Here is a 12,904-nt window from a genome sequence, read left to right as displayed (position 1 = left end):
ATCGTATGTACTGTGCACCTGAAACTAATATCGTTCACCATTTGGCGCTTCCTTCTCACATGCCAGAGAGCTATTACAGTTACACCGCAGATGGTGTCTAAAACGATTTAACCCTCAACTTCCTAGCAGTTGCATCATTACATTATTTCAGCATTTGCAGTTATTCCAACTGTTTTATTAATCCTTAACATACTTTTCATTTACTTGTTCAACTTTACAAAATGCCAGTCAAAAAAAAAAAAAACCCAGAAAGTATACGGGACATTGACTGTCATTCAAACCTGAACTTTACCCAGTATTTTCCACATAAATCAGCTAGCACCAACATTAAAACCAATTACATTTGCCACGCTGCAATGGATCCTGGTTTTTATGTGGATGTTGTTTTCACACAGACTGCCCTACTTAAACATTATTACAGCCAAATTACACCTCCCATATGGCAATGGCACTCCCTGACAGCTGCAGCTTCCCTTGGAAGTCTAATGCGTCAGACCGGAGCTTAATTACTCAGGAACAACAACAACAACAACAACAAAAGATAAATACACATATATATTAGCGTCTGAGTTGCAAGGGCCAGCAGTCAAAGCAATTTTAAATGACATTTTATTTAAACATATGGGATCCCAGCACCACCCTCTCCCCAGCCACCTACTCCACCTCTTCCAAAGTGAAGGTGTGGTATCAGGGTGCTCAGCCCCGCCGTGAGATGTAATGTCTCCAGCACGTCCTGGGTCTGCACCAGCTTACAAAACAAAGAAACAGATTAGAGCTGGGGACCTGTCGCTGTTCTAAATGTCTTTGAGTGGTTACAATTTCCACTGCTTCAAATCTGTTAACTAACAAGTTTTCATTTAAATATGTGTATGAGACTCCAACGGATTTACAAGTAGTAACCTCCAGGTCTGAAAAATTAATCCAGAATGGAAGTGCAAACAACTAACAGGAGCAGTTCCTCTGAAAGACACCAAGGCTGGTGCCAATTCCCGCAGTTAGAGCAACAAATACTGAGGCAGCAGTTTGAACAGGCTTGCCAAAGCTGGACACAGCGGAAGACTGAAAAGATGTTGCTGGTCTGATGACTGCTGTGACATTCAAATGGTAGGGTCAGAATTTGGTGTAAACGACATAAAAGAATGAACATCTTGCCTTGTATTAACATTTCAAGTTGCTGATAGCGGTGTGAGAGTGTGGAGAATATTTTCTAGGCATACTTTGAGCCAGTTAGTACCAGCTTAGCATTGTTTAACCACCACAGCCCAGCTAATGCTGACCATGTCTATCACTTTATAACCACACTGTAGCCATTTTTTGATGGCTGCTTCCAGCTCAAATCATCTCAAACTGGTTTCTTGAACATGAAGATGAGTTCACTGTACTCCAATAGAGCATCTTTGGGATGAGGTGGAACGGCAGATTCAAGTCAACAATTAATGAACATGACTTCATGACGCAGTTCTGTCAGCAACAGGGGTCATACCTGCTATAAACAAGGTGTACCTAACAAAGTGGCCAGTAATTGCATATATGCTGTTATGATGGATGTTTATAATAAATATTAACTGAGAGAGAAAAGATACACCAAAGCTACTCTAGGGTAATAACAAAACGAGGGAAATTAACAAACTACATCTAACTGTTTTGGATTCAGAACTATTATTTTCAGCCTTTTATAAGGATTAAAATTTATTTCTGGATTTATTTTGGCAGCTTGAACTAGTTAAAGAAGATGCTGCCTATCCTGACATTTACATGAAAAGTCAAAACTACTATTTAAGCACAATGACGACAGAGTCTAGGCAGACAATCCTGTAAAACATGGAAATATGAAGCATCTCTGATGGCTCAACACAGTAAGAAGAAGGGATGGAAATGATGTATAACTAGTTGAATACTGGAATCAGTGCTTTAAGCTGTGATGTAATAAACTAGTGCTGGGAAAATGAAAAAGAAAGAAGACAAATGTTTCCCTTTTGTGTTTTCCCGATTATGTGTCCGATATTTAAAAAAAAACAACAACTACAAACTCTTAACAGGAATAAACCTGAAACCAATTGTTCTGCTGGGGAAGTTTCGTAAGCGGCACGAAGTTTAAAAAACAACATTCACCTGAGGGAGGCCCCCAGGAGCTCAGGTCTGACTGGTTTCAGCGACCAGAAACTGGAATGTACGGTGAGCAAACTGTGTTAAAATGCAGTGACTGATAAAAGACGGATGAGCACCATCACCATCACAATTAGTTGATCAATATTCTCAATAATATAACAAAAGGTTTTCTTACAGACTGTATTATAATACAAATACAAACCACACATGGATTATTGCATGGTCCTGAAGCCAGCAGCGCCCTTGGTCATGAGATTTGTTTTAAATGTTTGCTGTATTATTGTTTTTAAATCATTGGAGTATACAGATTTTAAAAGTGTTTTATGATTACAATAGTTCGTAAAGTAGCAGAAGTATTCACACATCACAGTGACGGAGGTTAAAGGTTAATTATCAACCTTCTGTGGAGGAAATAAGGTGCTTGTTGTGCATTACGTTCAACATTTTCCTAATGTACCTTCAAACAGCTAATACCGCTTGTGCATTCCTGTCTGTGCCTAATGTCAAGTCATAGTCATGTAGTTTCTCTTTTCAAGTTCTTCTTGATGAAAATCACACTTTAACCTTTGACTTTCATAAATGATGTGACAGACTTAACACCATGTTAAGTCTATTTGGCAAATTCTGATCAATTATGAAGGATTTTCCAGAATATTCTGACCGGCTACCTTTGATAACGCAGAAACAGAAATCTTGAGTTGTGGTATCAGGGTGCTCAGCCCACAGATATTGAACTTCACATACCCCATCTGCCTCCATTTGGGACTGCAATGGCCTTAAAAACCCTACACATATCTTCCCTACTTAAGTGCAGCCTTTTTTCTAATGGAATTACAATATCGGCATCTGGTCTCTGACTTCTCATCAATTGTGTGGGCGTCCTTTAGAGGACATTTCATCGGAATAAAGGCAAATACGGTGGTGCCTTTATCTGCAGAAATATGTGGCCTGTAGCCAGTGGGTGGGGCACCACATGCTCGCTCTCACTGTTAGATTGGATAGAAAAGTCTGCAGCAGGACAAGCGAATATTAATGACGTTTCTGAGTGTTTCGATTCCATCAAGAACAAAAACAAATCTTAGCTAACCAACACTCACTGGGTTTTAGTGGATTACTATATTTCACAGAAATATTACAGAAACAGTTTCTTTGGTACAATAATCCAGCTGTGCAGAAATCAGGGAGTCGGGAAGAAGCAGCTCATTAAATTCTGTGCTTGTTTAAGACTGAAGCACATATTATATTATCATAATACCAGAGCTGAACTGGATGACTCATTCCTCATTAAATTACTTCAGATGTTATTTAAAAAATATATATATTTTATGCAAGTGAAGCTGCTTGTGCTGCCACCTAAACCAATCATAACGTGGCCTCAAATGTTAAAGTAACCTTATGAGCAGAATCTGATATAAGAGACTATCAGTTATGGAGAGAAAGATAAAGGCAAAAAAAAAAAAACTGTATTTAAATTAAATAAGCAAACTGATATGAATGAACCTTACATTTAGATAATACAAATCATCAGCAAGAATAATAAAAAACAAGCAAAAACAAATAATAAAACAAACCTCAGCTAACGTGGAAGCTACACTGCAAGGTGGTCTGTTTAATAAATAAAATCTGACAGGTCACATACAGGACCATTAACATCTCTGTAAACAGAACTCAGCTCCCACAAAGCTCCAAATGAAGAAAAACTGCCTCTGCATGCAGAGAACTGTTTGTGGAGACATCCAGCATGTCGACGCACAGTGAGTGAATGATGAAGAACAAACCATAACGAGGGGCAGGGCTACTACACTGCATTGTGTCCATCAGGTAAAAAAAAAAAGAAATCTGTTGGCTAATCTACACCATATCAATAACAGCTTCCTTAAGGTTTTAAAATGCACTGCAGCTGCATTTTAAAACATATCTACAAGCAATGCCAAAGAAACACACAGGTATGAGTACAGAGGTACTATGAAGGTAGCTCACTTCTTACTGGAGTATATCACCATAGTGACTTAAACTGTAGAGCAAACCTGCTTCAGAGCAGGTTGTGTTTGAGATTACGGATCAACAAGTATGAAATCACCACTTAGCTACCAATCAGTTCTCTGGAAAACTGCTTTACAACAAGTACCTGAAAGATCCCTTTGGACTGCTGTGCCATGGATAGTGGGAGGATCTTTCCATTGATGAGCATCAGTAGTCTAATCAGTTTAGATTCTTAAATTCAACTTCATTCTTTGACTTTTCCCATTTGTCTGCAGAACAATTTCACAACATTTTGAATTCCTCTATAAACATTAATCTCGTTTTTTTCTTTTGTCTGCAACGCTTGTTCCTAGCATGTCCTCGTCCATGAAAGCATTTAATCTTATCTGAGCGATTCCTCTTGGTCTCCTGTATCACTGCTCATCATTCGACATGCTTTTCCCAGTATATCCACGGCCATTTTTGTATTTATGCTTGTATTTTCTCCCAGACTGGTAAACATCAACAGAGCTCAGCAAAAGAACTTTTAGTTCCTATTTGAACTTTATTAATACAAGTGTTTAACCTTTTCATGTTTATAGTTTTATCTTTCTTTGTAAAGTCAGCTGTTCTGCTGCTCTGTATGTGATTGGTCAGATGCCCCCAACGCCACCCCTTTCATGTAAACAGGCTAGTAGCTAAAATGGGAAACCCTGGGTTACCTTATAGAGTTGATAACTAGCGTCATGTGATCACTTAGTCTGATTGACAATGTTGGGATAAGTTAATCAAGATAACAGAAAGATTTCTTGAGTATGATGAACAATGAATTTAACTCCTAAATATGACTTCCTAACACAGAATGTGATGACGTCATACGCTTTGTACTTTGATGTGTGGTGATTGGAAGTGTCTGTGTGGTGCAGCCTGGACAGACCAGACCAGCTGCACCACACAGACACTTCAAACCTCACCTGAGGACAAAAAGCACAAGAACAACAACAAAAAAAGAAAGAAAACAAACCTTAGAAACATGCAGGGTTACAGGAGAAGCCAGTCGTGCAGAGGTGAGCCTGTGCGAGTCTGAATTTAACTCCTATTTATGACTTCCTACCAAAGAATGATGATGGGAGAATTTGGATTTATTTATTAACAGATTTATTACGCATTAGTTTTATGGGTCTGTTCCACTTAAGGTCAGATTGGTGTCTATGAACCAAAATGAGTTTCACACCAAGACTAAACTCGTGTCATGGTTTGCATTATGCAGTGGTTACAGTGGTGACACTTATTAGACTCTGAAGTCTGTGCACCAGTTTTTCAGGGTCCTATAGGTGCAATTGTTGCGACCACTGTAAATGTGACACCATCACAGAAAAATTGTATAAAATCAGAAGAAGAAAGAGAACTCTAATATGATGGCTGCACACCAGCTGGATCATTATAACAACATCACATCACATGAGTAACTTCAACATGACGAGACTTCAAGGACTCCAACAATGTTCATACAGTGAGGATAAATAATGTTTTTTATTATTTATTATAAAAAGGACACAATATAGATATATAAAATGCAGCCAGAACTCCAATAACTAACATGTCCATTAATTTGACACGTTGGTTTATATATAATTTCTTTTCCTCTCTTAGCTTTTCAGCTCCACATTTTTGCCATTTCTTCCACACTCAACTCTTTTCTACAAGCTGAGCACACAGTGAAGGTAGGGGAGGGCTGGTGGCATTAAGAGATTTGATTGGGCAATCTAGGGGCCAGTTAGTTCTTTCCTTTGGTGAAAGTTGGGCTCTTCAATTCAGCATGGTACAACTCCAAAGATTCTGCAACATCAAACCCTCTGTCTGCTAATATTACATCCAGTTACAAGATGAGCTTCCCGACCCCCTGAACTACGGATGCCCTACATGACTGTTAGGACAACTTATGTATTGCAAGTATGCAGTACTAAGAATAACTTGATGTTTCTGACTTTGCATTATGAATTGTTTACCCACTGACAAACATTTCAAGTTCTACTAAATTAAAAAACAATTTGTGGTAACCTGATTATGATTCAAAAAGAATAATTAACAACACTTCTTGTAATGGTGTTAAAATCAGCCCAGCTTTTATTTTCATATGCAAAAAGTAAAAGAAAATCAGCCAACATACTGGACACATATAATTGTCAATATAATTGTTTATTGTTCAACACAATAAACAATTATACTGTCACCATGGTTACTGGTATTGAAAGCTTATTGATAATTTGTCCAAGTAAAGAATGCCCTCTCACAAATGTCATGTGACCACCTCATTGGCTTACAGAATCGTGATGTCACACACATTTAGAATCTTACCACCACTGTGATCCTTTGATCCTTTGATCCTAAAACCCTTAAATAGGGGTGAGACGCAAGAACTTTCAGTCCGTTATTCGCAGCATTTATGTGTGCAGCATTTAAACGTTCGCCAGAGAAGCCTTTTTTTTGGATCCTTTTCAGAGTCACTGTTAACAGATTCCAACATGTCTCCAAGAAAACAGAAAAAAAGAGAAAACGTAAAGCCCAGCGCTCCTCTTTGCAATCGAGAAGACGATACTCAACTGCAGAAGATGTGCTCGGAAGAAATGCATGAGCAAAATCTCATGAGCAATCACAATACGCGACACCCGCCCCAGTCAGAGTACACCAGTTACATCTGGGAAAGTTTTTTTAAACAACGAGCGGAGATTATCAAACTGAGAGAGCACTGTGAGAGAAGGACCGCTGAAGTAGATAGACTGTTCAAACAGCTTCTTGATAAGGAGGATATTCAAAAGGAGAAAGAAATGGAACTCCTAGATATGCGGGGGAGGAACTTTGAGCTCCAAGCAAAGCTTAATAAAGTACAAGAAAAACCAACAGAAGAAATCCTCCAACAGAAGAAAAACGAGAAAGAGAGGGAAAAAAAGATTCAGGAGCTGCAAGTAAAGCTGGATGAAGCTCTGCAAAAAAATCAAGAACTCCTCCAAGAGAAGAAACAACTGGTCATAAAACTCCAAGGCACTGAGATAAATCAAAAAGTGCTGAAAGGAAGGGTTGAGTTTCTTCAAAAGAAAGCGCAACAGACCATGAAAAAGGAAGATATGGATTGCAAGCTTCAGGACAGCGAGAAACACAAGGAAGCCTTGCAAATAAAGCTTGATGAAGCTCTGCAAAAAAATCAAGAACTCCTCCAAGAAAAAGAACAAATGGACATAAAGAAGCGCAAACTGCAAGGCATGGAGGAAAAGCACAAAGGACTTCAGGCAAAGCTTGAAAAAACACTGAACAAAAATAAAGAGTTGCTTCAAGAAAAAAAGCAACTAGAAATTAAACAGAAAGAAACGGACTCCAAGCTTGAAGGCGTGGAGGAAAAATACACCGCGCTGAAAATAAAGCTTGATAAAACAGTGCAAAGAAATAAGGATTTCCTACAAGACAAAGAACAGCATGACACGAAACAGAAAGATCTGGATTGTGAGCTGCAGAACATCAAGAAACACAACCAAGGTTTGCAAGTAATGCTTGATGAAGCTCTGCAAAAAAATAAAGAAATCCTTGAAGAGAAAGAAAAACTGGACATAAACCAGAGAGGCATGCAGGAAAAATACGGAGCGCAGCAGGTAAAGCTTGATGAAACGCTGCACAAATATCAAGAGCTGCTTCAAGACAAAGAACAACGGGAAATAAAGCAGAAAAAAGATAAACAAATTCTCCAGAACTTTGAGAGGAAAAACCAACAACTGCAAGACCGTTATAACAAACTGAACTCCAAAACAACTGAGCTGGAGGGGGAAAAGAAAAAAGTGCAAAAACAATGCTCAGAGATGCAGAGTAAGCTCAGTGACATGCTGAGAAAAAACACAGAACTGGAGAAACTTTCCAACAACTTGAAGTGCAAAAACACTGAGGTGCAGATGTTAAAGCAGCAACTAGAGAAAACAAGCAAAGACCTGCAGTGTACACTTCAAGAACTCGAGAGAAGTCAGCAGCTACAAGACGCACACAACAAATTACAACACAGTTATACAGAGATGCACGAGGCAAAGCTTATGCAGGAGGCCAAATGTAAAGAACTGAAAGAAAGGCTCGAAGAAAAACAAGCCAAATTAGAAGAAGTGGAGACAACATGCAGGAAACTCGAGAAGGAAAATACACAAACAATTGATGAGTTACGAACCCTCATCCTAGAGAAAAAAGTGCTCGTGGAAAAGATGATGGAAAAGAAGAAAAAACGCTTCCGCTTCTTCTGGAGAAAGAGCACTCCTGCTTTTTCTACTTTTTCTACTTTTCCTTCTGCTGATGTCACCCCGTCTTCCTCCTCCACCGTTGCATCGTAATTTTCACCTTAACTCCTAACACCTGTCCCATCTCCCCCCCCCCACCCCACCCCTTTCTCTTTCACCCTCACCCCCCAACCAGTCCCGACAGTTGACTGCCCCCTCTAGAGCCTGGTTCTGTCATAGGTTTCTTCCTTTAAAGGGAGTTGTTCCTATCCACTGTCGCACCCAGTGCTTGCTCAGAGGGCATAGTTGGGGTTCTCTCTCCTCTATCTCTTTCCTCCTTTCTATCCCTTTCCTTTACCCTCTTCTTTACCCCCCACCCCTCCCCCCTTTTCTATTCCCCCGCTTTTCTATTTCCTTAATAATTTAATAATAAACACAATTGGCTACATTTTAAATGTGTCTGATCAACGTCTTCATTCAAGAATGAATTGTCTTTCTCACGGAGTCATGTGTATTTTGTGTTTTCCTCGGGCTGGTGATCCCCGCGGTCGTTCAGCCCCGGAGTCCAGAGTTTTAGTGTTTTAATCACATTTAGTGTTACATTTCAGATCACCACAATAGGATATCCATAATTTAGGATTCAGGCATTTGTTTTAGTTCAATATCGTAATCATTCTATGACTGAGTAGTTTACAGAACCTTCAGTCTGCAGCAATAACTTCTGTTGGAGCTATTTGTTCTTATTTTTTATTATTTTGAAATTAGTTAAAATTTGTTGTTAGTTTACTTATATTTTGGGGTTTATTTACAAGTTTATTTGTAGGTTAATATTTCTTTCAATGTTTTTTTTGTTTGATGTTACCTTGTTAAATTAGTCAGTAAAAGCTGTAGGGCCATTTTGTTTCTATAAATAAAGACACTGGTATAGGACCAGCATGCACTGGGGTGAGCTTATGGTTTTGTACTAGAGCAGGAGAAGCAGCAGGAAGTAACTAAAAATGGATCTTGTTATTGCTTGCCAAACTGGATAAAATAAACCATAAAAACGCAACTTTAAAGTTTGGACAGTGGACTTCTTTTGCCTGCGTACGAAATATTATCTCAGTGCAGCAGTGGCTTGTGGACCTTTAACTGTGGGATGTTTGGTTTGTCAAACAAAAGGAATTGCCACTACAAAAAGTAAAAAACCTGCCCGTGGACAAAGGAATAATCCTTCATTAATGGATATGTTGGATATATGGATTTCAAGGATCACCGTCGAACTCGAATAAAAGTTACTGGATCGTCTGTAAGTACTCCAGACGGATTTGATGTTGAAGCCTGGATCAACATGTCACTCGTTCATCAAAGCTGGTGAGTGATAATATTGTTTAAGCCGTAAAGGAAAACGGTGAAGCTATTGGAGTTTAAAGACATTATTTCACTACAAAGACTGATGAACTGAGTTTTGATGTACTAAATTTGTGCATAATAGGATCACTAATTGAAACATGCCAACGCCCTCTGTGGAAATGTTTGTTCACTGCAATCATGTTTGCGCTTTATGCTATGGATTCTCAGTGTGCTGTGCATCTTTATAATGTTTGAAATAATCCAAGAGGACAATAAAAATGTCGGATATTAAGAGTAAACAAGAGAGTAAACAAGAGGATGACACTCAGATGCAAGCAGAGAAAAGAAGCATCAAATTTACGCCAAAAGGTTTGGATTTGTATATAAAGACATGCCAAGAAAAGCGGAGTTCAATGTGTAAGCAAGCATCTAAGTACATGGGGAAAATTTAATGACCTCACATGAGAAGGTTAAGGAAGTGTCTTCTGAATTTGGGAAGTTTATTAAATTCTATCAAGATGCTTCAGGAGGAAAACTGCTTCAGTTATTCTCTCAGATTAGTTTCATATTTTCTGCATCAGATTTGAGTGAGATCCTGGAATGAAGACAGAAGAAAAGACTTTGTTCAAAGTTTGATTTATAGTCAAACCTTCCAGTTTATTCACACAATAAAACATCAACACAATATATGAATTCATTCATTAAAATCACAGTTTTTCCTCATTTGTTTGATGATTTTGACAAAAACAAACACAAACACACACACATGGTCTGCCATACTCATAAAGAGAAATGTCGACATTTTTCAATACAAATATTCCAGAAACATTTAGAGGATAGAGAAGTTTACATTTTCATGTGGAGAAATATTTTAGTAAATCAAAATGATGATGAGCAGTGATAGCCTCCATAAACAGTCACAGGAAAGATCTCCTTTAAAAACTCAGAAACATCAAGAGAACAACTAGAAGATGTGGAGGTACCACCCATAATGTTTGACTGACAGCTGATCTCTGTGCAGAAATGATGGAGAGAAAATAAAATGAAACTAAAATACAGATTTAAACCCACAATATGAAAGACTTCAGTCTAATTCACTTTAATCAACTCAGCAGTGTCTCCATAATTTTGAAGCCTCAGTCCAGCATAGAGCGGCTGAGTGAATGTGGTCTGGACTCTGTGGAGGAGAGTCATGGTTTCAGAGACGCTGTAGAAGGACAAAATACCTGCTCTGTGATCCAGGTACACTCCTACTCTGGAGGAACGAGGACCTGAGACAGGAGTTTGGATGTTGCTGTACATAAATGTATAACTGTTGTTGATACAATTTAATGACCAAGATTTGTCATTACGTCCAAATAAAAATTCATTACCCCCTCCTTTTCTGCTGATATTCTTGTATGCGACTGCTACATAAACTCCTCCCCCTCTCCACTCCACCTCCCAGTAACAACGTCCAGTCAGACTCTCTCTACTCAGGATCTGCCACAATCCAGTGAATCTGTCTGGATGATCAGAATAAGACTGTTGATGCTTCATTAATGTTACTTTTCTGTTCCCCTCTGATAATAACAGCTGTTTGTTTGCTGTGTTTGGATCCAGTGTGATTTCACATGAATATTTTAAGAATCCAGCTCTGGTCTTTGGCTCTGGTGGATCTGACAGTAAAACATCCACTTCAGTGACTGTCAGTGAGATGTTTGTCCATTCCTCTCTCAGAATGTCCTGTAGTTTATCTCTGACCTCTGACACAGCTGCTGTCACATCCTCAAAGTAGCTCAGAGGACGGATATTGATGCTGGATGAGTCTGTAGACTCACTGAGTGCTGACAGTGAGGGGTAGTTGTGTAGAAACTGGATGTGATCCTCTGTGTGTGAGAGCTGCTTCAGCTCAGCATCTTTCCTCTTCAGCTCAGTGATCTCCTGCTCCAGCTTCTCCTGAAGCTCTTTGACTCGACTCACTTCAGTTTCCTGCTGGGATCTGATCTGCTGCTTCACATCAGAGCTTCTTTTCTGGATGAGATGGATCAGCTCAGTGAAGATCTTCTCACTGTGCTCCACTGTTTGATCAGCAGACTGATTGATGGCCTCCACCTCCTGTTGAAGCAGCTTCACATCTTTCTCTCTGTCCTGGATTCTCTGCTGGATGTTTTGTCGACTCACCTCCAGCTCTCTCTGCCTCTCAGTCCTTTCTGCTGCAGCTGAGACTGTGTCGTGGCCTTTATGTTCATCCACAGGGCAGAGATAACAGATACTCTGCTGATCAGTACGGCAGAACATCTTCATCACCTCATCATGACGAGAGCAGATGTTCTCCTGGACCTTCTTGGAGGGCTCCACCAGCTTGTGTGTTTGAAATGTGGAGGATATAAACAGAGTAGCCAGTAGTGGGACATGGTTCCAGCAACTCTGATGGTGACGGCCCGTTTGAAGCTGAAGCTCCGGCATGTGTCAAAAAATCAACACACTGCTTCAGAAACGCTGTGCTGAGGCTTGGTTTGTCTGAACAGAGTCACGTGATCAATGACGTCTGAAGCTTCATTCAGCACGTCACTGCTTCAGTACCTGATTCAATAATTTATAAGGAATTGAATCATTGGTGGGATTTGTGCTGTGTTTTGTTGATTTTGTGAGAGCGAATCAGTGTGTGACATAATTATAGACATGGAGCCAGGAAGAGAGGACGCTCTGCCTGTTCCTGAATAAAAACCAGTTCATCAGCATTTCTGCTCCCAGGTCTAAAATGTACATAAGAAATATAATATACACATAATTATAATGATATAACTTATAGTATATTATATATAAACGTACCAGTCTGCTGGTTAATTACATAATCAGGTGGAGGCAGTGACCTCACAACCTCCTATAAGCTTTAAGTTAAGGTTACTTTATTTATACCCACAGGTAAATTTGCTTTACAGAACAATGATAGCATTTGGCCTCCCTTCACAAACACACACACCTAATGAAACCTGACAAAACACATATTTAGTAATTAAACAAAATGAATCAAATCAAAAACAATTCTTATTGAGTTCAGTGACAGCAGCAGGGACAAAGCTGTTTTTATAATGCTTTGTCCTGCATCTTGGAACTAGAAACCTCCGTCCTGAAGAAAGAAGCTAAATCCACCCCGTAGAGGATGGGAACCATTTTTAAGGATTGATTAAGCCATCTGTGGTACCTGTTTAGAGTACAGGGAGTCTAAACAGGCCTGTGACTCATCTATCAGACGACTGGACCATCTCACT

At 39.3% G+C, this 12,904-nt stretch overlaps 1 protein-coding gene across 1 annotated transcript; it reads right to left on the bottom strand.

Moving 5' to 3' along the window:
* Positions 1-10,739: 10,739 nt before the first annotated feature.
* On the bottom strand, positions 10,740-12,098 carry LOC146368130 (tripartite motif-containing protein 16-like). Its single transcript, XM_084912566.1, has one exon. The coding sequence runs from the start codon at positions 12,096-12,098 to the stop codon at positions 10,740-10,742; it is 1,359 nt and encodes a 452-aa protein (XP_084768692.1).
* Positions 12,099-12,904: the final 806 nt, after the last annotated feature.

The sequence above is a fragment of the Perissodus microlepis genome, chromosome 18, assembly GCF_051167445.1.
Source record: "Perissodus microlepis isolate ML-2025 ecotype Zambia chromosome 18, ASM5116744v1, whole genome shotgun sequence".
Lineage (NCBI taxonomy): Eukaryota > Metazoa > Chordata > Actinopteri > Cichliformes > Cichlidae > Perissodus > Perissodus microlepis.
Note: the sequence above shows the minus strand (reverse complement) of the source record. Positions and strands in the feature narration are given on the sequence as shown.

Coding starts and splice junctions, on each gene's coding strand:
- LOC146368130 (XM_084912566.1), bottom strand. CDS start 12,098: ATGCCGGAGCTTCAGCTTCAAACGGGCCGTCACCATCAGAGTTGCTGG.